Below are 25,962 nucleotides of genomic sequence, written 5' to 3' on the forward strand. Positions count from 1 at the left end.
GGTTGAGGTAGAGTCTCACTAATGGCATCTTCTATTCCAGTCACTTGACATCAGTACAAGCGTTAGCTCAGAACAGGGATGTACCATTAGCTGGTCCCTTACAGGATAGACCTACGCGCATGGCCTCATTAGCCTACCTAGGTCACTGTTAGAGATAGAGGAATGACAGCCAGGAGGGCAGAGTCATCTGGATTAAAGGGTGGTCGATTCCAGATACACGCTGAGAGGTAATACAACAACAGCACATTCTCATAATCACATACTGAACTACAAAACCGCTGAGTTCTGATAACATGGTAAATGACGTAATGTTTTAAAGGTGCGTGTATTATTTCCCCAGAGAGTAACTAACATACATGTATAAAATAAAACATACTTCTGATTTCTGACTGTAAAAGCTACTTTTATCCACGTAAGGCTACTTCTAGTCTACATTAAAATATATTTTGTAACCCTATGTTTATCCATCAATGTGAATTGCTCAATGGATGGTAACAAATTTATGGGGGATAAAAAAAGTACCATATACCTAAATATCACCTAACCATTCTGAAACACATTTGCATAGTATATAAAAAAATTTCAAAGATTTTTATAAAGAGATACTTTCTACAAATATTATTAGTTTTGTGACTAACAGTAGAACCTTATAGGCTTACCATGTATACTGTGACGGGCAAGGCTACCTTTGTTAAGGACCTGTCTCTTACTACCTCATCACTGAATGTGCTTCTTCAGCAGATGGATACATTACAGGACTCCACAACTGGTTAAAATTCAAAGGACAACCGGCCATGGTATGCCCAAAGAGAAAGAATCCACGAAAGGCTTGGGGAACATCACATGGGGTGGAGAGGAACAATTGTACGAGCCAGAGAACCAGGGAGCTTTAACACATGTCAGGGGAACTGCGCCCATGGCGTCTCAGCAAAGGAGCTGCTTAAACAAGACTTGAAAAATGATATCACCAACCGACATGGTCATGGTAAAGTTCACAAGGTCCAAACTCTGGTTGAAGAGCTACAGGGAAATTAAGGGGGCTGTGAGCGGGGGGGGGGGGGGGGGTGGGGGGAGCCAATCCTTTCAGGAAAGAGGTCCCTACCCCCGATTAGTTACCCAATTCCAAGTAGCAAGCCATAGACACAGATGCCTAGGAACCATGCCAGACACACCAATTCGGCTTCTTCATATACACACACGTGCCTGGATATGGGTCACAAAAATTAAAGAAGAGGTCACGGATTTTGCCTGGAGTTGGGGCATAGGAGGAGGAACTGGAAGGGAAGGAGGAGGGGCGGAAATGATGGGCGCAGAGCACTCACGTATGCAATTCTAAGAAACAAATAAACAACCTGTGTCTGAGGCCAGCCGCTCCCGCCACCACGAATCAGCCCGCTCTCCTAAACGCTAGTATGTGTCACTCCACACACCCCTCTCCGTGTGCTTAACTGGAAGTCAGCACAACCACTCTGCTCCGTGAGGCAGCTGCCACGAAGACGCAAGGTGACAGAGGACGAAGGCAGGCCTCGAACACTGCAGTTTAGGGCTCCTCCCTAAATAGGCTCACCGGATCCAGCCCCCGAGTCCTTGTAAGGAAAACAGTTTACGAACACACCGAACCTTTCTGGTTTATTTTAAATTTTTAGTCTTCTACCCTATCCATTCAGAAACTTCTTAAGCACACCCCCATATCCAAAAAAACCATGACACTGATTGCCAACGGAACGTTTATGAGTGGACAGGATGAAGAGTGGACAGTCTGAAGGGAACTCATTCTACCAAGGTAGGATGAAAAGCCAAGGCATTAGTTTGGAAAACAGACGTCTGTGGCCCCTGAGCGGCCTGGAAAATACATTTCCTCTTAATTTACTTTCAAAAATAATTTTCCATACGTTTGATAGTCTTTCGACTTGCAAGGGAGTTAATTAATAACCACTTCCTGTGACCTGCTAGGAGTTGCTACTCTATTTCAAAATATCATGTTATTCTTAATTTTAATAACCCATTATTGTCTGTGTCATCATTAACCTACTTCCACGGAACAAATATCTGTAATTTAGTTCATTAAGGCGTGCATTTCTCCTATGTAATTTAACCTGACCATGTTATATTTTATTACTGCCAAAATGGGAAAAATATACCCTTAAGCCTGTTTGTGGTGGCTGCAAAATTTGTTAGCCCCGCTCCTGACCCTTTTAAACACTCGGAAGCTACGCACTGCCCCTTGACTTCCTGTCTCTCTCTGTTCTGTTCCCTTGCCATGATTTCTACCCTTTTCCTATAGCTAAGCACATTTGCTACCTGAGCTGTGGCCAGACAGACGTGCAAAGAAAGGAAGCAGGAGTCTGTTCCTTATTTCTGTCTCCTGTCAGTTATGTCTTTTGTGACTTGAGTTAGCCAGATCTGTGCTTCCAAACCGCCTAAGAGTTCAATGTCCTACTCCCTACTCCTCCCTCCCCCAACTCCCCCAGGATTTTCTTCTGGCTCTTTCCTCCTCCATGTCAATTATTTTCCTGTCTTGAGTATTTTTTGTGTTAGGTTTATCCGTTTGTCTTGTGTATGGGTGGGGTGGGTGTGAATGTTGGTCAGGGGATAGTCGGAGGGAGATGGTTCTCTCCTTCTACCCTTGTGGGTGCTGAGGATCAGACGCAGGTCATCAGCTTTACCCTCTGAGCTACCCGGCCAATTTCTATGCACGTCTGTTGACCATTATGTCGCTGCTATTCATTTTCTCCACAAGAACTCTGCTCTCCTCCCTTCCTACTTCATCCCTCACTAAAGCCAACCCCCGTCAGCAATGACGATTCCGGTTTACCCAGGGTTTTGCCTCTCTCTTGAATGTCCCACTGTTCACTCAAATATCTGCTACATCTATAATTACTGGTGAGTCTTAGTCGGCTCTTAATCCTTGTTGAGTGCTTGGTACATCATAGGTGCTCAGCAGATTTTTTTTGTTTTTACTAAATGTTTACCTACTGTGTGAACAAATACCAGAAACACTACACACATTCATGGGCTTTTGCCTACTTGAAACACACTGCTGGGGGTAGATTTCACTAGAAATCTGTCAGTTTCTTGGCACATACTGCTATGGAGTCAGGCTGTCTTACAACTAAGAAGTTCCCAGGTACACGGTAGGCCTGGAAGAGGAAGTATCAAATGGGACAAGGTCACAGTGAAGTTCTCAGAGCGTCGGCTCAACGTTTACTTGGAAGTTCAAATCCTCCTAGGGTCATTTCTGCACAGTATTAGCCCGAGAGCCTTTTAATAATGATGCCCTCAGCCCTCCATTACTACTTTTTGGTTGTATTGTAAGGTTTTCATTTTTAACTTTTTGTGTATGTGTCTGTGTGAGTATTTAACCTATGTGTGAAGCTGCCTTGGGAGGCTAGGGGTGGCGATGGATTCCCCGGAGATGGCGTCACAGGTGGCAGTGATCCGCTTGACATGGGTGCTGGAAACTGCGCTCTGCTCCTCAGGGAGTGGAGCCAGCGCTGTGAGCAGCTGAGCCATCTCTCCAGCCTTGCACGCTTTTTAGTTTGAGACAGGCTCTCACTCGGCTGCCCAAAGATAGCTTTGAATCACTTCTGCAGTCTGTGAAAGCTCTGAACCTGCAGTGTTCCCACTCTGGGCCCCTGAATGGCTGAAATTACTGGCCCACATCCCCGGCCTGGCTTTGAACCACAAAGTTTTGCTTTCTTTGCATTTTAGCATGAGGGTCATGCTATTGTACTTCAGGTCCTCCCTTTAAGATCTGGAAGTTCTCTCTAAACACAATCTAGATATCTCAATAAATAAATGGATATTTAATATGACCATTTCTTTAAACAGATATTTTTTTCCCGTGGAGATTAGGACATTAAGATATGAAATTATTTGAGTTTAAAGCACAGTAACTAAGTTCCGTAGAGAACACCTGTAGAAAGGTAATGTTTCCTGTCAAAAGTCACCTTTTCTAGGACACTTTTCCACTCGAGCACACATACCACACATTACAGAAGTAGCATCGACTCCCGCAAATCTTTACAAGTGTTCTTTGCAACCCAAGACTGGAAATGTTCCCGAGTGGGGATCCTGCCGACTGTTAGGCCGTACCTGTGTCTCGGGGATGATGGGGCTGTCTTCCGGGGACGATCTGAAGAAGGTGGACAAAGGCGACGACACGATGATAGGACTTGGTCTCACAAACCCGCTGAGGTCACAGCTGGGAATGTCGTTCTCTTCTTTCTTCATGACCAGGGTGTCCATCACGTAAAAGACATTCCACGGGATCCACACCGTGTGATACTGAGTGAGGAACGGGGAACGCTCAAACACCAAGGTCAGAGAGGCGCCACCGTTGGCCACCAGGTCAAACCTAAGGACAGACCACACGCGCTTAGTGAGGCGCCACCGCACAACGGCTGTCCTAGGGAGAGCCGCCACCGCACCAACGCTCTCCTCAAGTCAAGAGGACTCCTAAAGAAAAGAATCTCCCTCCCTAATTTTCATATGAAACATCTCCAAATCTATGCCCAAATGGAATTACACAGCCGGCACTCACACACCCCTCTTCTGTCCACCAACTGATCGACTAGCATTTCCCTAATTGTTTCCCATCTGTCCTTTGGAACTATCTGAATTCAAGTTAAAGACACTAAGAAAACATCACCAATAAATATTTCACCATGAGTCTTCGGAGAAAAAATACATTCCCCAACAGAACCACAATATTATATCACGCCTCAGAAACATGGAATAAACTCCTGTAGCGTGTGAGGACGTGACTTGTAGTCTCTGCCTGTTGCACCATCCTAGGTTTTTAAGATTCTAGGAGCTGTTGCTTTTCTATTAAAAAAAAGACAATAAAAGATGATGGGTGATGGGCAAACGCTCGGGCTTAGGCTGAAAGTATTTCAAACAGAGACACGGTGAAGCGACCGACTCACATTCCATCCTGGCGGGTAATAGTATATCCATATTCTGAGTAATGTAAAAATGAGACATTGACACCAATGAGCGGGGTCCCATCAGCAGTCAGCACTTGGCCTCTAATGACGGACGCGAGGCTGTGGGAAAAGCACAAGAGTTTGAATGAGTATCTGTCCTCTCTGGCCAACATCATCACGATTTATAGATAATTCAGGCTAAAGGTAAACTATTACCATCATAAACTAATCAAGCGCTATTCACAAAAAAGGAGAGACAAAAAAAAATCCCCCCAAGACAATGTGCCTTTAAATTTAGTGTAATTTACTTGTCTAAATGCCCGGTGTTTACCCTGAGTTTTAATTTGTTGCAATCTGTTTTTTTTTTTTGGGGGGGGGGGGTTGGGGGGTAGGGAGAGCAATACCAAGACTAACAATTTAAGAGAGGAATTTTAAAATTTATCCATGATGCCTTTTTTTTTTCATATATCATATGTATGACATGGTTGCAGAAAAGTATACTTGCCAGTTAATTCTGGGGGCAGTCTGTGAAGTCTGCTGGGACCACGAAGTACAAGATTTAAGGGGGCAATAAGAAATGTGTGTGACAACTTCTAAGCCGCTGCTGGCTCTCGGTGCCGTGCCTTAATGCTCTGCAATGACTACAGACCCAGGAGTTCTGTGTAAATCATCTTCTTGTGCTCGGGGAGACTCAAGACACCTGCTTTCAGTTACTGGTTGATTTTCGGGTCATTACTGCTCTGTACAGCAGTCAGGCAGCTTATGTCACGGCAATCCCACTGCCATGCCGTTAGCGGCTCCATTACATTAATTCATAATTTATATTATTTAGTGAGCTCAGCTAAAAGAGGAAAAAAAAAGTGCACTTCTGTTTTGCCTTTTGGGGTCTTTTCATCGTGCCTTCTGAAATGTTTCCAACTGCGCTTGGAAAATCAACTGGTTAAATGAAGATTTATTGACTCCTTAACAGGATGTCCTGTTACGTCTCAGGCACTGGAATTGGCAACATATATAAACTGTGTCAAAAATGCTTGAAATGTGAAGTCTGATGAAGAATTTCCCAAAAAGAAAAAAAAAAATATATATATATATATAAGCAATTTTCTCAAACACACACTCATCAACATTTCAAAGAAAGTGTTCAGAACTGTTCTCCAGAGTCTATATAAGGAAAGCAGGCATTAACCTCTTATTGAACGGACTTTCTCCAGGGAGCACGTGGGTGCTATCCGATCCAATCAGGAAGCTGATTCGATCATAGAAGGACTTGGCAGCTTGCTGAGATGGTGTCTGTAGACTTTGGCTAATGATATCCTGAGGATCAGGCAAGCCCCGGCAGTAGGGCTGATTTTGGCAGGAACTCTGGAGGCAGCAATCAGGATCCATGCAGTCAGCGAGTCCGTCTGCGGAGAGAGCAGCAGACAACTTAAAGACCGGGGTCCTTAAGCTGCAGTGTGCAGTGACTTGTGCCTACTGGTGGGTTTGTTTAATGGCGACTGATTTGCCAGTGCGCATCCGACGGCGAGCTCTCTGAGGCGTCCTTTCTGAAGCCAGATGAAATACAGATCTAATACTCGCATCTGCTTTGACAGAAAGTGAAGGTCTAGATTGAGGACGGTTGAAAGTCGTTCCCTCTGAGTGAGGAATATGCCTTACTCATCAGAACACCTTCTCAGCAGGAAGGAATCAGGACTAGCTGACAACACAATGACTGAAGCCGTCTATAGTTTGGAAGACTGCGCTAGGAGTTCCCATAGTAAGCACGTGGAGAAATTACTCTCCATCGGGGAGTAAGGCATTCCTCAAACTGGCCTTCTACTTTGCTCTCCTAAAAACGCAGTCATTAAGAAAAAAAAAAGAAAGAAAGAAAAGCACGGCAAATGTGTAGTAGTCACGACAATGGAGTTTATAGAAAAAAAATCAGCCGATGGACCTATGATTTGCAACATGGACCTGTGACAGTTGTGACGTAAGGGAGCATGGATGCGGCCACCAATGTCTTCTCCAAGGATGTTACAAAGGAGCATTTGTTGGCTCACAGTTATGTGCCCCGTCCCCATACATGTTCCTTTAACAAGGAATGGCATGCTAGTCAGGGGTCTCCAAAGACCCAGAACATGCTGACAGTGCATGCTGACCCAGTGCGTTGTCAGTTTTAGAAAGTTGGGCCGCGAGTAGCGCGACACCAAGCCCATAATATTGAATAGTGATAATAGATGATCATGTTGCTAGTTTATTATTTACTCTAGGACGTCACTCGCCTGTGTAATGAAAAGGCTACTTTAGATGGTGTGACATGTTATGACAACAGATGTTATGACATCATGTTTCAGGATCACCGTCTCTCTTTTGGCTTAGGAGACCAGGGCAGGCGACTGCCTTATATGCCTAGGTTTCTGTAAGACATTTAAGACAGCTGTACAGTTGGGCAGACAGTCTGGTGATGCAGCTCTCAGAAGGCATCTCCACCATGAAGTGAGGCACGAATACACTCGGTGTGAGGCACATCACCAATCACGGGACATGTCAGTGGCTGTCAGTCACTTCCATGACACTGCCCTTTAAGCCCATTGTTTATTCACCAGCTGAATGCATAAAACTGGACCCACTCAGTAACCGTATCTCTTAGAATAGATTAACAAAAAATAGTGTGAAGATATACCAAACATTCTTGGCTAACCGACAAGACAGTTTCAAGCTACTTTCCACTTAACATAGCAGGCCGTTCGGTGACCTTATGGAAAACTCAAGATGAAAACATTTAGATGAAGTCTATGTTTTATTTATATAAGTTTAAAAAAAACTACTTTCATTTTTTAATAACTAATCTAATCATTGGTTGGCTTTTATACCGTAAGTAGCTGGCCCTTTCATAATGTGATGGCAAACTGAGCCAGACGGAAGGAACTCTGCTGATGAGCTCAGAAGATGGCCTGTGGATGAACGTGCCTGGCATGTTCCTGCATGACCTGAGGGTGTTCCCCAGCGCCCACATGGTGCACAGAGAGAATTAACTCATGGGGTGTTTCCTCTGACCTTCACACGCCTGCTGGAGCACACTCAGACTGTTCTCACGCGCCATGTAAATAAAATGCGCTAAATTATTTTACAAAAGATACAGATTAAATTTCTAGTCCAGGAGGAGGTCCAGGACAGCAGCACAGGAAAGGTCAGAAGCAAGAGATGGACGGGGCCGGACCTTGAGTCACTGTCTACTCGAAGGAGAATTCTGCTGGCATGGCGTTGATCCCCGTTATTCCTGCCCCTTCCTCTGATTTTCACTCCAGTATTTGGCTCCTCCAGCTCTCAGATAATGCGCATGCACACACGCACTCCCTTCACTGTGGTTCAGAAATTTCAGGGGACCTAATGTGTCAGGATGACTCTCAGGGACGACTTGGAGGCTCTCTGCCTCTCTGTCCCTGGTGCCCACCTGTGAAGCAAGGATTGCTGCAAACATCTTTCTGCCATCACGGGACCTATCTGGAGCTCAGTCCATCCCAGAAGAAGCTTGGGCACAAACCAACAGGTCATACACACAGTGGCCTCTGTAGGGTCTCAGTTCTAGAAGCTAAGTCATTTCTTTATACTTTTAAGTCTATGTGGGTTGGATTTTTCTTAAAGCCTCAAAACTGGAAGAAACTGAGCATATCCACAGATACCAACTAAATTCTCTTCATTATTTCCCTTGAAGTTGGGGGAAATGAGTTCAGTTTGGGGTACTTGCCTTATATTTATGATGTTGGTCTCTTTTTACCTAAGTATTTTAAATGTTTGTGATAATTGCTATCCACATAGCAATGAATGGGTCTGAGTTTTTGATGAGATATATTACATATTTTTTCCTTATAGCTGCCATTTTTATGTAGATGTTATATATTCCTGAGGTCATGGGTTGTTGATTATTTGAAGCAGCATGCATATTTATTTTACAAAAATCTAAAACCATGTGCTAAGATAATCAAATGATACTGAGCTTTGAAATTTCATATAAATTCATCAAAATATTTCTTTCCTACTGAAAAAGCCATAAAGATGAAAAATGTCTAAATATTTCTTGATATTTCTAGTGGAAGAAAGATGAGGCCATGCTGAGACCTCATTCTTCACAAGGATATATTATAATAATAATGTAAGAGATAGGATTTTTCCCCCCCTCCATCTCTCTTGAAATAGAAGCATAGATTTCAAGACTTAAGTTCTCTCAAGCAGTAGATGATTGGCCTATTGCTTCAATATCAATTTTGGCTTAAAAACTCCTTAAAACCTACTTTATCCACTTAATGGTGATTTATTATTATATGTAGAGTTTTTATGGTGACCATTTAGTATATGCTCTATGATCTATGCCATTTAGGTACTCTTTGTGAGCAGATTTAGGGCATAACTACTTGTGAGTGAAAGAGTAATTAAACACTGCTATTTTATAGTCCTGTATCCCCCAACCACACCTTCAGAAGGAAAAGTAATTTCAAATATTATATTTTATCTCCATTAATCTGGTAAATTAAGAGTTAACTACTCCCCCATCTCAGTTCTCCCACAGTGTCTTCCCTTAGGCAATATATGGTACAGCTGCCAAAGAGGAACTCTCAGATTTAGTCATTCATCTTTGTTAGTTTATAAAAAGCAAATGTACATCTGGCGTGTAGTCTGCAGGTCATAAAACTGCACGAGATTGACACCTTCTGAACTAATCAGTTGGAAATGCATTTTTACAAGCCTCTCTGCTAACATCCATCAGAGAAAGAATCTCATTTTCAACAGGCAAGATGCAGGGACACAGTGTTTGTTATTTTTTTTTTCTGCAGAGTTTATCAGTAACTTGCCCAAGCAAGTGACGGATGGTTATGAATCTGACTTCCTATAACTTGAGAAGACATTTTTCATTCGTTGCCTGCACTCATAGCGGAGAGGCCTATCTGGTACAACTAAGTTGATTACCCACTTGCCCAAATGTATAGTGTTGCAAAATTGTCTCCACGGAATAGCTTCTCAACATCACTGGCACTCCATGGCAGGCCCGAGAATGTTAGGCTGGCTCACATCTGCTCTGCAATAAAGCCGTAGCTAATAGCATTAATCATAAAATCCACTAAAATTCAGAAAATTTCAAAGCTCTTTGAGTATCAGTCCAAGAGCCCTTCTTCACGTTAGGCTGCAAAGTAAATGGCCATATGATATAAAGTAGATAGATAATTTGTGCTTTCCTCCACTCGATTCTTAACATTATTGCTTTAGTTATCTTCTGTTCCCTATTTTCTTGTCTTTCTTGAGGCACTTCCATTGGTCTTTAAGAGTGGTTAGTTAGCTTATTTTATAGATTGCCAAATAGTAGGTATTTTAGGTATTTTGTGAGTCATGCAACTATGGCACAGTCTCTGCAGAAGAGCTTTGACAATAGATAGATGGATGAATGCAACTACTGAGTTTCAATAAAAGTTCATTTACAAATACCAGCCTGTGGCCACAATGACCAACCTCGGGTCTTCCTTCCAGGCTTCTACTCTGTCCTATTTTTAGAACATTTTCAATCATGCTTGCTATATTTTTTTTTGACATATTCAATCAGTACACCTTTGTTCAAATTATAAAAACTCCGACTGCAAGCTTTTCCTAGATTACCTTTGATACTGGCTTTGTTCTTTTTCCCCAAAACTCTCCTTTTTTTCTTAGAAGCATGGACTTTTAAGTTGTTTTCATAATTTTTATCCACTGACAGGGAAAAAAAAAAAGCTATAAACTTTCTCTTTTCCGTAAAGATAATTGCTGTCTACCACCCTTCCCTACATGGTCCAGATCCCGAGGCCGTTTTGTGGCTGTGAGATTTTTATCAGCGTGTGGTGCACAGTTCATGACTATTTCCTGTAAAAACTTGGTAGCACGTGGGGGCCTCCCTTCTACACTGCTGAATGAGACCTGACTTTCAGGACATCCTTGGTCTACGGGAACCGGCTGCTGGATTTGTGTCTTCAGGTTCACATTCCTATGATTTCCATGCTGCTGACTCCAGTGTGGACTTTTTTTGACCTATGAAAGAGCCTGCCTTCTAGATATTTCCAACTGCACAGAATACAGGCATCTAAAGCCAAACATGTCTCACTCATTTATCAAGTCTCAATCACATCTTTCCCTTCCTCTCCAGATTGGATCCTTCCCCTGTGTTTCTAATGTCAACGTAGGTACCAACCAATCTACCCACATTACTTTTTCTTTGTGAAAAAATTATATTTATTATTGTGTGTATGTGTGTGTGTGTGTGTGTGTGTGAGAGAGAGAGAGAGAGAGTATGTGAGTGTTCATTGGCTGACCGAGTAGATAAAGTTGTTTGGCCAATGAATGGGCTTCAGGGACTACCTGTGTCTGACTCCTATATGCATGTACTACCACACCTGGCTTTAAAACCTAAGTTGTTTTGCTCTAGAGACCAAAGTTAGGTCCTTGACTTCGCAGGCAAGAACTTTATCTAAATAGGTAGAAATGACCCTCAGAAGGGCTCTCTGGTTTACCTTTATCATTCTTTCCCACCCCCAGACACTACCTATCCCTTGAGTTCTTGTATGTTTTTCATTCCAATAGTTACTTAAAAGTTCTCCTCATCAACTGGATATTAAGATTCCAATTCTATGGTTATAGAATTATAAAAGAAATTGGAAGAAACTATGACACTATGTAAATCTATGTATACTCTTACAAAGCTCTTGTTCAAAAGCCACAGCTAGAGTTTGTGAATGAAAAGCTAAATTTCATAAAACATTATTTCACATTAGTTGAGAAGATGTCCACATGTTGAAAGACGCCATACATTGCAGAGTCAGCGGATAAGTAAAACCACACACACAAATTCACCACACATTTTGATGTGCCCAGAGAAAAGTAAAACCAACAAAACCCCCAATTACTAACAGTGTTCTCTCAGTCAAATTAATCAGGACATCCATGTGAATAGCAAAAAAGTTCATGGTAACCAAATCACTAACCTAAAGTAGGAATCCACTGTCTTCCAAACCAATAATCATTTTTTCCCAAGTCAATATGCTACCACGATACTGCAATGCCTACAGATTTTGAGTGCCCTTCCACGTTCTGATAATACTAGGAGTCTCTGGGAGGAAGTACTTACCAATCTTTGATGATTCTGCTTGCTTTTAACCCCTCTCCCTCTCTCACCAATGCTATTACCCACCATTTTATTTACTTAGCTCGTATTTTTAAACTTGCTTCAGTTGCCTCTCTCTGAAATCTGGAGGTTGCTTCTGAGAAGGGGATCGACATTGATTCCATAGAGTGGAGATCTTTGTCAGGAACCTTATCAATGAGGAAAACTACCCTTAGCTTCAAAAAGCCACAGCCACCCAGAGCACAGGGCAGCTGTTTGAACCTTAAAAAGACATGGCCGCTGGTTTACTTCCTATGAATGCACAGTATCAAGAGTGACTAAGGACGCATGGCTCCATCTATTCTATTAGTGGTCTCTTTTTTTTTTTTTTTTTTTTGAAGCTCTTGTTCAACTACGTCTCAAAGACAACAGGGAAGGAAAGACCCAAGAAGGCAAGGAGTGGTACCTTCTTAGGGAGATCAGGATTTCAAGGTTCTTTATAATCAGACAGGGGCCTGTCACAGAGGGGAAAGAAAAATAGTGTGGAGTAGAAGAAAAACCCTGGCTGAAAAAGACATTTAGCTATTTCCCTATATGCAGTTTTTTAAATTCTAAACATTTATTTATTTCTTATTGATGTACATTCATTATACACTGTGATGGATTCCATAAAGACATTTTAATATAAGTCTATCACATACTTTGACCACATTATCACCTTTTATCTATCTTTTTTACTTTGGGAATGGTAAGCCACTTCCCCTGTCTTTTACAAAGACTGTGTTCGAACTAGACAAGAGCGCGTGCACACACACACACACACACACACACACACACACACACACACGCCTAGAGAGGGCGAGGGAGGGAAGGAGGGAGGAAGAGAGAGAGAGAGAGAGAGAGAGAGAGAGAGAGAGAGAGAAACTTTGTTCAATTTCTGACTAGGGCCAAATCAACCTCTTCACCCGTCCCTCTCCTTTTCTTTAGCTAATTGGCTAGATTAAGTGACTTCAAGGCATGGCGGATAATTCAACACTGTGACATCAACTTAGACTATGGCTCTGCAGTGTTCCACTCTCCATGTGTCTTAGGATTTCTGGTATTGCCCTAATTGTAAGCCTTTTGATCTACTGTTCTTCTGTCATACTATCTTGAATAGATAGATCATGTACCTTGATTTGGTTTTTGGTATGAAAGATACTGTGTCTCCAGGGCACTAGCATGTGTATACAGCAAAGAACTGTCTAGCTTGGGCTACCAGGCACCCTGGTTACCACCTCAGGGTATGATGAAGCCAGCCCTGAAATTCCACTTTTGAAGAACAACAAAATTAGGTTAGGGACAGCCATGCAAATTATGTGAGATAAGTAGAGAATTCACAGGAGGTGTTCTATCAGCTCAGATTTCCCCTCAGAGAGAGAGAGAGGCCTAGAGATAGCAGAGTTTCATGCTAATAAGAATAAACAAAGGGGAATGAGGCCAATTCACAGTTGATAAATTTTTGAGGAAAAGGAAAAACCTCCTTGGCTGATGATAATACCAAAGAGTTGATTAGCCCCTAAATTACTCTGCCTTGTCTCTACAGACTTGGCCCTGCAGTTTGCATCCCTCTGAGAGCCAGTAGGACCTCCTCAAAGTAATCTCCTTGTAGAAGACAAAAATCTGAAATGCACAATCAAGGAGAAAGAGTCACTCTCCTCCCCTGGCACCAGAGACAATGGGGTTGGTGGTCTTTGGGGGAAAGCAAGGAGTTAGGTTGCCATCTGGACTATGTCTCAGAGAGGATTAATGCTGCCATTTCTGTTAAGCACGTGATCTAGAGGAGTTTGGGCAACAAGGTATTATTAGCTGGGAAAGCTGTGAGGGTTTAAGAGACCGCTGCAATCAATTAGGAGCAGGGGAGGGAAAGGAGGCTTTTATATAGGGTTCCTGGCTTGTCTTGATAGCCAAGGGAAATAACACCAGGAAGACAGTCAAAGTTTACAAAGACAAAGTTTACAAGCCGCCTGTGGCGGAGGGTCATGCGACTGCAGAGGGCTGCCGGCCAAGTCACTGGAGACGAGGAGTGAGTTAGTCCTTTTTCTACCTGTCTTTTGACAAGCTTCTATGCCTAGTCAAGATAAGCACTCCAGAAACAAAAGAAAGAAAACCAAAGAGCAACAACGGCTTCAACGTGCTGAGCAACCTGTATACTTTTTTTTTTTCCCCACTTAAAACCTTCAGAACTGTTTATTCCTGTTTTGTAGGTGAAGCGATTGCAGAGATCTGAGTTACAGATCGGGTGGAAGGGCCATGTCGTTACTACACAGTGGTGTGGAGATCTGCCTGCCTCTACGGTCTGCACCCCAAAGCTGGCACTGCTGTCCAGGATGACCGCCTCCCAGAAGAGCAGGAGCGGAGGGCTCAGGAGGTGACCTCGGACCCAGAGAGCAAACTCCACCGACCTCCAAATACACTCCTAATGGTTGGTCAAAATGAAACAGCTGTCAGGGACAACTATTCCATCACCAACTCCCACATTCTTGTCTCTGAAATTAAAACACAATGGCATGAAGGGGAAATAATTATTCCTTGCCGAAGGCTTAAATTGGGTGGAACGTCGCAATCCTCCCCCCCACCCCCACCCCCGGAGGGGTGTAAAGTTAAGGATAAAAAGACAGTGGAATCCAGCTTCAAGGGGAAGATGCCCCGTTGCAGCCCCCCCCCCCCCCCCACTGGTTTTCAACAGAAGAGCCTGAAAAAACATGCCTGGCATCTTCTGGCTTGTTTAGTTATTAAAATACTTCTGTGGCACTCCCAGCGTGCAGTGCCCTAAATACCACTGTTGAGCAGGGTAGTCACCCGGGAATTGGAACAAGAAATGGAGAACAAGGGACATCACACAGGAGCTCAGTTTACCTTGCCTTCTCCATGAAAGACAATCATCAGGCTTTCATTTCAGGAAAATCAGGGCGTGCCATCAATCCGTCAGCTCTCATACGTTTTCAATCAGTGTAAGCTACGGGGATCTGTTCTTTTCAACAGATAGCTCTGCAGTCACCGTAACTTAGGAACCTAGGCTCTAGCACACTCTGTTTTCAGTTTCAGCCTTCCTTACCTCCTTCATTGTCCTTGCTGTCTGTACAGAGAGTCTCCATGGCTACATCACAGCCCGCTCCTCTCCACCCTGGCTGGCAAACACAGTGCCAGCCGTTTTGGTCCAGGGTGCATCTCCCATTGCTGTTGCACAAGCCGGGGCAACCCTCTGTCAAGACAAGGAAGGAAGACACCAGTGATTGGAGGATTGAAAGAGTTTGCACCTCAAGGAAACAGATACAGGACACTTAGTGGGGACAGGCCTTTATAAACAGCACAAAGACTGTAATTGCACATGGATCGAGACAGCAACGCTATCCAAGGAATCTAATTCTTATCCAAGTGGCATCTTTGATTGGCCTGACCCTTGAGACACCACTTACCTGTGGTAGGACAGAAATATAAGCAACAATCCACTAAATAGCTTCAGGCCAGACAAAATTAACTCGACATCTCCCCCCCCCCCCCCCGCCCCCTTTTCACAAAGCACCAAGGTATAATACATGGTTTGGAAAAGCATCTCAGGGAATTAATTTCAGAACCCCTTGTTCCAATTTTTAATCTGTTGCAAACATTGTTAGAAGCTTCTTTTTAAAGCACCTTGTTGCTTTAAAAAAAAAATTCCCTTAAATCCAAGAGCATGAGCATGGACATGAGTTTATGAATGATGTTAAAAAGAGAACATTAATTTTATCTGGCCTCAGAGTTGCCGAATATTCATGTGAAATTACAGTGTATTAAATAATTGCACAAAGTATAGGTCAGTATTAATGATTATACTTTATGCCAAGAGTACATTCCTTTTCACAGAATAAGCAAAGCCCAGGAAATAGTGAAGCAGCTTTAGCATCTATTCTAACAAACATTAGGATTCAGGCTGCATACGGATGGGACAGGACCAACAGGATTTCCAACTAAATGTAATAGCTGTGCATATTTGATTACTTAGGACGGACAAAATGAAATACCATAAGGACCACAATAAAACATTGATAGACTGAACAAAAACACGGTAGTGACGTGCTTCAAGACAGATAGCGAGGAGTGATATTGTGTGACAATCTCCCTAAGGCTTTTATGCTGTTACCTTTATATCCTATCTTGTCTGCTTTTATGGGCAAGAAGGGAAAATTTGGGAAACAATTAATTTAATATATCCAAAATCGATAGTTGTTTCAGTCTAACATAATTTTTTTTCCCCAAAAAAAACCAAATTTTGTCACTGCCTACTGATGACATCTGGCATGCAGCCAACATGATCCACTTATGAAGGATGGCACTCAGGTGGAATCTGAAGTCCCTGTTTATGAGTGTGACATGACGCTGACAGAAGCAAGGATTAAATGCTCTCAACTCTGGCAACGGTCTGGCGAGTAATCAAGCCTCTTTGGCTAATTATTAGTCATTTGGTGTAAAATACACGTAACGAAATACTCGCTCCAGCAATTGGGGGAGAACGCCCTACTTGTGTTGGCCTTAAGATCTAAGGGAGCAGCATGCTGTAACATGTTTTAAGTGTATTAAAGTGACTGTTCATGTGTTGGGTCTCCAGTGTGGAACTTGAGAAAGAAATATCTCAAAGAGACGTTGTTCTGTCTCTTAAGCTCTTCCAGTTACAGGAAGAAGGCTGTCTTCTGACAAAATTATACTTATGGGTAGCATCAGGCCAGGATGAGGTTAACTTTGCTGCTTGCTTTGTTTTCAGACAGTTACCGTCTGTGTCTGTGGACTAGTCAATACATAAAAGGTAGGTTTTCCTCACGGGTGTGTTCTTTTGTGGCTTTTATTGAAAGAGAGGTGCTCAACAGCCCCACTGCCAATGTGCAGCCGTCACTGCTTGCACATGGAGTTCTGATGGGAAAGCCTGGATATTGCCATGAATATTTTCATATTCTAATGGAAAGCACAAACAAGGAAAAGAAAATAGGTACTCTGAGGAGGAGGGGGGAGGGGTTGGCTCTGCGTACAACACTGTTCCACCTATTTCTACGGTAACTGAAGACGGGAGACTCTGCTGTTTTTGTTTGTTTGTTTGTTTTTCTTTTTTTTCTTTCTCTCTTTTTTTTGCTGAGCAACGTTATCAGTTCTGATGCAACAGCATGCAGGAGATTTTGTAGTTTTAAAGAATAACAAAGTGCAGATTATGGCACATTTAGAAAAAGCCAAAGAAATTTCCGTCTGCAGATAAGTAAGAACTTGCTCCTTCTCAATATGTGTTAGTCAGAATGTTCTTTAGAGTGACAATTCTCATTAGGTGATAAGAGTATTTATGATTCTTTAGTTAATAATTTAAAGCTCATTGGTTGAGTTACTAACAAGGAAGATTTTGAAGCAAAATAAAATAAAAACAAAACAAAACAGCAAATGTACTGCAATCTTCAGTTTTGGTTTTAGTGAAAACTATTGTTTTACATAGGAATGAAATCTGTGAGAACCCAAAATTATAAAAATGAGACACAGACAAGTTAAGTCTCGAGACTTCAAATCTGAAGCATTTCCCGTACTGTAAGCCCAAGTTACAATTTACAAAATAATATGCATGAGAAAGTCTGCTGTTCCGCCTAGCACGATCTGATACAGAGCTCTACAGTTATCTATGCAGATAAGTCAACAAAGAGTAGATATACAGTACCTTTAACTATCTTATCCAAATAGTGAGCTTGGGAAGTTAAAAAGGAAAAAGAGAACAGACAGACATTTCAGAAGTGTCACATGGGACAAGGAAACTTTCAGAATTCACATGCAAATCGCGCAGCTGCAGCTGACATAGGACTCACATTACATGACAGAGAGGTACTCGGAACCTTCTATAAATGACCTGCGGTCAATTTTAGTCAGTGTGGTCGTGAGGACAGGAACCACGCAGCACTTTAAAGGTCAGTTAGCAGGGAATGCTAACACCTCCCTGCACGGACAGCTTAAGTAGAATCAGTGGAATCGGGTCTTTCTGGCTAAAGAATTTTGGAAATGTACTGCTCTGAGATCTACAGTGATCAAAGTTTCACAATTAATAAACAGGCAAGAAGGAAAAGAAAGAAATTAAGACTCGTCGGACAAATATATATCCGTTCTACTTGGAAAGGGCGTATGAAGCCCTGTAGGAGTCTCCAATAGCCTTTGGATCTGCGCCAGATGGACAAGCTGCACCGCATACGTAGTCCATTAGGAAACAGGAGTGGTCCAAGGCATTGTCTCAAGGACCATCTTGAAATAGGCTCTGTTTCTCTCACCAAGCTTACGGGCCCAGCCGGACAAAGACTGTGTGTCTTTAGCTGCCCTGGCTCCATTTATCTTTACTGGACCTCTCCCCCTTCACTCATGGTAGAGACCTAATATATTCTTAATAAGCCTCAAATCTTCTTGCTTTGTCAAAATTCATACATCTTTAATGATCTAAAATTGCTTTTCAAAGATGCTTATGTTGATTATTTTTCATTACTGACATATGCAAGTGGCGGCGGTACTCTTAACAGAATGATTTAAATTGTAACTTTCACATGAGACACTCAGGTCTGCTGGCTGTGTCATGTGGGCAAACAAACTCATAAGTGGTTTTGACACATCTGTACTGTGTGTATAAAAGGATTCTTCACTTTGCCACAGGATTCCATTAGAGGCTTCTGAATTGCCTTTAAAAATAAGAACGTTTACGGCTAATTGACAATACATTACAAGGGAAATTAAGGTGAAAGAAGAAATGGCATTAGGTCCTACTCTGCAATCATAACCTAGTAAGTATAATTCATCTCGTAAGCATTAAAAGAGAAATCTATGACTGCATCATGACTCTGATACTAATTTTTAATAATTCCTTTTAAGTGTTATGTAATCTGCAAGAGTTCTGTAATAGCTCATTTGATGATCTGCACATAATCATAATGAAAGTAATAACCTAGAGTTTCCAATTCAGGCAGGGCACTATTTCCAAGGGAATTCTTAGTTTATAAAAATTAGTTACACTGATTACAGCTGGAGAGTATATCATGTGTTTTTATATCAGATGTGCTATAGTTAATGCAATCAAAATAAAGAACACAGTTAAATTCTGATCTAGAATTTTTTTTTTCTGAACAGAGTCCATTATGAAAAGCAATGGATTGATTTACAGTAAAGATAGGGTTATCACTGGGACAGAGGGATACCAAGAAGAGGAGCTGAAATTAGAAAATGCATTTGAAAACACACAGTAGATCATAATTACCACAACATTTAAATTATTAGCCATATTTAACATAGCATTCATGAAAAACTAAAAAGCAGCTATAAAAACATTTGTAATGAGTAGAAGATACCAAGATTTATCATTTTCATATCATAAGGAAAATATTAAATATCATAAAGAATCACTGATAGCCTAAAACTAAGAAAAATCAAAATAATAACCAATCTTTTATTTTAAAGAGTGAAATTTGTAATGAATGCCTCAAAATCATGATTCTAAATAATGAAGTTGAAAGGAAATGTGGAGACATGAAGTTAAAATGATTATTAAAATAATTGCAACAATAAAAACATCATTACAGAAGCCAGTACAGGAAATAATCAGAAAAATGCAGGCATGTTGTAAGAAGCCATTAGGAATAATAATCATAAAAGAAATACAGTATAGTTAAAAATTAATACACCCAACAGTTGCTGAGATGCACATGAAGTTGCAGAGAAATTACTTTAAAGGTGTGTTTTAACTTAAAGTTAAAAAAAAATACCAACTAGTTCAACTAGATTTTAAAGTTCTTTTTTTTCCCCCTGGAATAGGTGGGTGCTAGTTATTAAAAAACTATTATTATGTTTTATTCACAAAATACTTTCCTTGGCATTTAGAGCATTTAACTTTCAAGAGGCTCCATGGAGAAGACAGGGAGAGAGGATTTCCACACTTCTTGTAGGGTGACGATTCTTAAACCTTATTTTGGGTTTTGCACCAGAGAGAGGCGGTGACAGATGGGCTCTGAAAACTTACACACACTGCAAATGCAAGTGGTCAAGATAATTCCAGATTCTTCTATGAGCTCTGCTTCCAAACGCCTTGTAGGTTATGAGTACTTGGCAGGCACGTTAACGGCTCCCACATTTCTACCCCCGACCCAAGTCGGTCTTTAAGGTTAGAGCAGCTTCAGAATGACCTTAGAACAAGCATGGGGTGCCCTGCTCCCAGCTTGCTTCCTCAATGTAATTAAAAGGCTTAGCTTATGCTATTAGGTTAAGCACTTTATGTTACTCATTTAGCTAATCTTCATCATCTGCTTTGGGTGCAAGTGTAACTGAGATAGCAAATATGGATGAGAGGAGAGAAAGATGAGCGACTGAGTACAGGGTACACAGCCAGCAATGGGGGCTGCCTGGCTCCAGACACAGCCAGGAGCCATTGTCATGATGCCGTCTCTTGGGGATTCAGAAATAATTTCTTTTCCCAGTAGTAACCACTGATGAACAGGGGTTGGAAGTTCAGTGCAACCATTCTTGACCTAATGATACCTTGACTAAAGCCGTGGGCAGTGCCATCTTCTTTTAGATGCCTTTCTATGTGGCTTCTTTGAGTAATCTGAAGTGAGTGAGTGTTTGAGTCAGCTTTATATTGCTGTGGCAAAAATGCCAAGTCAGAAACAACTTAAAGGACTGGATGATTCATCTCGGCTCTGTCTTTCAGACAGAGCTAGTCCGACAAGGCAGGGAAGGTGTGAAGGAGCTTACCTCATGGGTGGCCAGGAAGCAGATAAAGGGGAATTGACACTCCCACCTTGTGTCTTTTCTTCTTCTTTTTTTTAATCGATTCAAGTTTTCAGTCCGCGTTAGTGCCATTCAGGAATGATATCCCTCCCTCAGTCCTTTCTGGAAAGGCTCTCACAGTCCTACGCAGGGGCATGCCTCAACCTCCTAGTGACTCAAAGCCCAGCCATGCTGACAGTGAATACTAACTAACTGTCATATGCGGTCTGCTTTAAATGGGAGGATGCAGATGCCTTTTAAAGGCTGTGGCCAACTCCCAGCCTTAACTGTCTCTCTTTCAAAATAACCCAGATGCACAGTTGCCCCTGGGACACAGCAAATGAAGCAGTCGTGAAGGCTTCATGTCTACACACCAGGGGTCTCTAGCCTACACACTGACACGGGTGAGCCATGACTCCAAAATGGTGGGGTGTGAAAGGTTTGGCTCGTTGGAACTATTTTAATCACATAACCCTTCAATATGCTTTCTGGTCCAGTAGCCTCTGCGCACACTTCTCCCGTTGTCCTTTTAAAAAAGAATTCTCTTTGTAAGCCTTCTCATTGTGTTTGGAGGAAGACACACAGAGGTGGACCTCAAGAATGACGCTCTCCTATCTTCCCGCTTACTAAGAGGGCTTCAGCCCTCAGGGCCCTTGAAGCGTAACCTGTTCACAGGTTACACTCACTTCCTAGCATGCTGAGCAGGAAGGCATGGCATTACTTTGCAAGTTCAGCTAAGGGGTGCCATGAAAATATACAGCTTTAACGAATGTTATAGATGCACATGACTTAATGTATAAATAGTTCCCACTAGGATTAGGATAATCAATGTATTCTTGTTGCCTGGTCTTTATGGTTTTAGCATGTTACAGAAAGTGATTATGGTGCATGTGCTATGAAGGCTTTCGTATGTTCTATGAAGGAGCTATCTGTTGGGAATTACCCCGTTTACAAATCCTGCTCTATCACCCATATGTTCCTCACCCTCACCCTAATCCACTTACTCACACACGGCGGTGTTAACAGTAACTGCCATTTACTGGCTGTTAATTATAAGTGAAAACTATGCTAAGCATTTACAATACATTAGCTCATGCATTTTCACCCTCCTACGGGTGAAGAGGTAGCACTGTAATCTTTATCACTTTAGGGACAAAGAGACAGAGGCACAAGGCAGGGGATTAGTTTGGCTAGGATGAAACTGCTGGCAAACAGCACAGTTATGTAATCTGTGAACACCAACGTTCCCATTTTGACTAAGTGAGTTAGTTATGTTTTCAGCTCAGAGGACCCAGGACTGTGTAACCTGTGTGAGGCTGAGCCTGGGCATCTGTTCTGAGATTGGTCAAGGGGTTAACTTGAATGAAAACATCTGACAAAGTAGAAATCGTTAGTTCATCATTGAAGATGAAGGAGGACTGCATGCCAGGTACCGTGAAGAACTAACCCGGCAGCACCTCAGTGTATATAAGGATACCTCACAGCTTTCTGATAAGAACTGCTGTAACCTGTAGTCTGGAAGACCGGTAGGCAAGCAAGTGAAAAACACACATACAACCAAAAGGGATGAAGACAAGTGTTAAAAACCACCAAGAGCAGAGCAGTTCAGCCTACCTATAAACACTGCGCCAGGAGAACCAAAGAAGGCTGCTCCCTTAAAAACAAGGTCAAAAGAGTGCACACGGCTTCTCTGGGGAAGAACGTGGACGCCTGAGACTCTACCTGGAATGGTACTAATTCCAAATCTTTCACCCTCACACCGATTCTCATAAACACGGAGAAAAAACAAAGGCGGCGCGTTGGTTTCATGTATATCAAGCAGCTCACGAGGGACAAACAGAAAATGTCTGTGTATGCATAGCTGCTGGTGTCTGTGGTTGGGAATGATTCCCACTGTTTCTGCTGGCGACTGTGCTTGGTCAGAACATATTAAAAAGTATGGTATTTTCACGGGACTGCTGAGTTGACGCTCAGGTTTAAGTCAGACATAAGCAAATAAGAGAGGATGGAGAAGGCTGAAAATATTTCTCTCTTTAATTACAACAATCAAATCTTAGGGGCCTATCTTCAGAGGAGGATAATTCAGTCCGATGATAAGATAAAGGACCCATTCTTCACGGTGGCTATAACTACAAGGTCCTTTGAGTAGAGGGCAGATTTTTGTATCTGGTATTGCGTGCTTCATAATTTCTATAGCATGGATTTAAAAAAAAAATGATTCACATTAGTATCTCATTAAAGTTGTAAGGAAGTATCACTCTTAGATTATTCATGTACCAGTCCTAGTAGGGTGACAGAGAAGCTACAGTCTGCAAATAAGTACATATTAAATCCATTTATTCCAATCAGCAACCGTTTAAATCAGCGTGCAAGCTGCATACCCATTGAGTTGATGTTCGTTAATTGGCGCTCACTGCACTGTTTTATTACTGATTACCACACCATAAAGGATTATGATACTGACATAATTTTAAACACCATAAAATAATTTTATATCCTTAAGAGTTTACTTAGGGACATTAAAATATGCTTTAAAAAAAACCCACAGAATTTTTATTCTAAGATAGGGGAAAAGCATTTAAAATATCCTACACCATCCTGGAAAGCCAAAGAGTTTGAATTTCAACATCTAGTAAGTGTGAGATGGTGTCATATAAAGAAAAAAAAGCTCATGTGCACCAGCGTGCTTTCTCGAGACATTTACTCTGTAAAGCTGGTACTCTTACGAAGACCTGCTTCAAATATCTTTGACAGTTTGGGTATTGTAGTCCCCCAGCCCCACTGTTTTTACGTCAGTTTGGAAATTTGGCGCACAAATTTTCTGGATGAATATATAGCCCCTTACATTGCCTATCCAGGTAAAGGACCAACCTTTGGTTTGGAATGTGACTTACAACAAGACATTCCCACGGAGTGAAAGAACACACTTCCTGATTCCACCCAGGCTAGAATAATCAAGATCACAGAAAAACGATGCTCTGAGATCAAGCACATTTTGTAAGATCAGCACTGCTGGGAAAGTGCCAGCCCTTCTGAGTTACAGGGTCTCCTGTAGGACAGTGTTTGCTATTTCCGTCAGTTTAGAATCACATGCCCAACTGAGGAGTATATTTACAATGGGGGTAACTGAGGGACACTCAGAATGCTGGCGTTGGCACATTTGATGTCTGCATGTGCAGAACCTGTCCCCAAAGAAGCCTATTGTCTGGCACACGCCATACCGAGCTTTGTAATAGTCTTTGCATATGGCACAGTTCCTTCCATTGGACCATATGCAGAAACTTGTTACCAACACACGTCTTCCCTCAGTTCTCAGTCCTTGAGCTTAATGAACAACATACGGGAGAACCCAGCTCTGGATTTTGTAGATTCAAGGGGGAAAAGGACAGGTATATATTAGTATTCTGATGTGGGAATGAAACTAGCCAGAGAACACTGCTATTAATGTTAATAGAATGTTATATGGGCTGAGGGTGTGGCTCTGTACAGGGCACAGGCAGCATATGTTAACTATGTTTAAGGCCCTGGGTTCAATTCCCAGGACATTTTCAAAGATATAGTACAGATGGTTGGGGAGGTAGTTCAGTGGTAGAGCTCATGCTTACCATACGTAAGGCCACATGTTCAAGCCCCAGAACACACATATGCGTGCTATAAATTTATATGTGAAGAGTTAGTTATCTGAGATGTTGAAACAAGAACCTCAGTGCTTGTGCAACTGATAAGATCACTAATCAGAACTGGATGGTGGTGACACACGCCTTTAATCCCAGCACTCAGGAGTCAGAGGCAGGCAGATCTCTGCGAGTTCAAGGACAGCCTGGTCTACAAAACGAGTCCAGGACAACCAAGGCTATATAGAGAAACCGTTGTCTTGAAAAAAATACCCTACCCCCCCCCCAAAAAAAAACAAAACAAAACAAAAAACAAACAACTCCCTCCCCCAAAAAAGTAGCAATTCAGAGTCATATTTTGTGACTTACAGAGTTTGAGGCCATCCTAGGTGACAAGAAATCTTGTCTCACTAAATAAATAATATTAAAAAGAAGAAAAATTTATAGAATGTTAATGAGGTGAGTGAGTCACAGTGGGTCTTTCTTATGCCAGTTTTTTTTTCTAGGAAAACATTAATTAAAAAGATCAAACTGTCATTTTTCACTCAGCCCCAGACAAACCATAACTTGTTTATAAAAATGAAGTAGATATAGAACTCCTTCAAAGAATGTCATTTTCCTGTATCTGACAAAGTATACATGGATATATACATACAAACTTTTTATGCCTTTCCGCCCATGAGCAGATACTAGCGACACATATAATCTACCCATTTTCTACAAGTAAATTGTCCTGAGGCCAATGTCTGTACAAAGCATTTATCCTAATGATGTCATGTAACAGAAAAACTAGATATAAGCTGAAATTTTGCAAGGTGATACATACAAATAGTTTCCAAACTCTTTAAATCCCTCCCAGTATAAACTGATGTTCTTTAAACTTTTCTTTTGGTTTTGTAATTGCTATTTTTATTTAGACAAACTCTAGGTTTTGTTAAAAGATATAGTTCAAATCTTCCTAAAAAAAAAAATCTTCCAAACTTCCCTGAAAAAAAAAAAAAAAAAAGCCATGAGCACGTGGCATTTTATTGCTGAGCCATCAGTTACCTCCTCTGTTTCTGTGACGATTCATATTTTTATGACAATTATTAGTTTATTACGTAAAGATAATTTCTACGCAAACACGTATGAGCAACCCCAAACAGTTTTCCAGGCAGCCTCGCCTAGCTCTTTGGCACACAAACCCGGGAACTGCTCTTATAGGTTTGGAATAGGGGTCTCTTGTACGCTAATCACACACCCATAGAGAAGGTCTCCAGAGAGGAAATTCTCTGAAGCGTGGTTTCCTGAAGAAACACCTTAATAGCTTCACCTTACAGTCAAGCGAATCTACGACGACTGGTTCGTATTATTTCCCAGCCCACGGCATATAGTCAACAGAGACTAGGCATGGCTAATTCACCTTATTCATAGGTTATATTAAAAGCCCGGACCCATGAGGTAACAACTTCTTCTTCTTCTTCTTCTTCTTCTTCTTCTTCTTCTTCTTCTTCTTCTTCTTCTTCTTCTTCTTCTTCTTCTTCTTCTTCTTCTTCTTCTT

At 41.8% G+C, this 25,962-nt stretch overlaps 1 protein-coding gene across 1 annotated transcript in view; it reads right to left on the reverse strand.

Annotated features, from left to right (window-relative positions):
• Tenm3 (teneurin transmembrane protein 3) overlaps positions 1-25,962 on the reverse strand; it is a 436,338-nt gene that overhangs the window by 61,899 nt on the left and 348,477 nt on the right. Inside the window, exons 12-16 of the mRNA XM_055593562.1 lie at positions 15,125-15,271; positions 6,115-6,331; positions 4,929-5,048; positions 4,096-4,357; positions 1,568-1,586 (exon numbers count right to left, since the gene is read on the reverse strand). Of these exons, the coding sequence (XP_055449537.1) occupies positions 1,568-1,586; positions 4,096-4,357; positions 4,929-5,048; positions 6,115-6,331; positions 15,125-15,271 (765 nt within the window). The remainder of the gene's footprint in view (positions 1-1,567; positions 1,587-4,095; positions 4,358-4,928; positions 5,049-6,114; positions 6,332-15,124; positions 15,272-25,962) is intronic.

Source organism: Psammomys obesus, unplaced genomic scaffold, assembly GCF_907164565.1.
Source record: "Psammomys obesus unplaced genomic scaffold, mPsaObe1.curated_primary_1811, whole genome shotgun sequence".
NCBI lineage: Eukaryota > Metazoa > Chordata > Mammalia > Rodentia > Muridae > Psammomys > Psammomys obesus.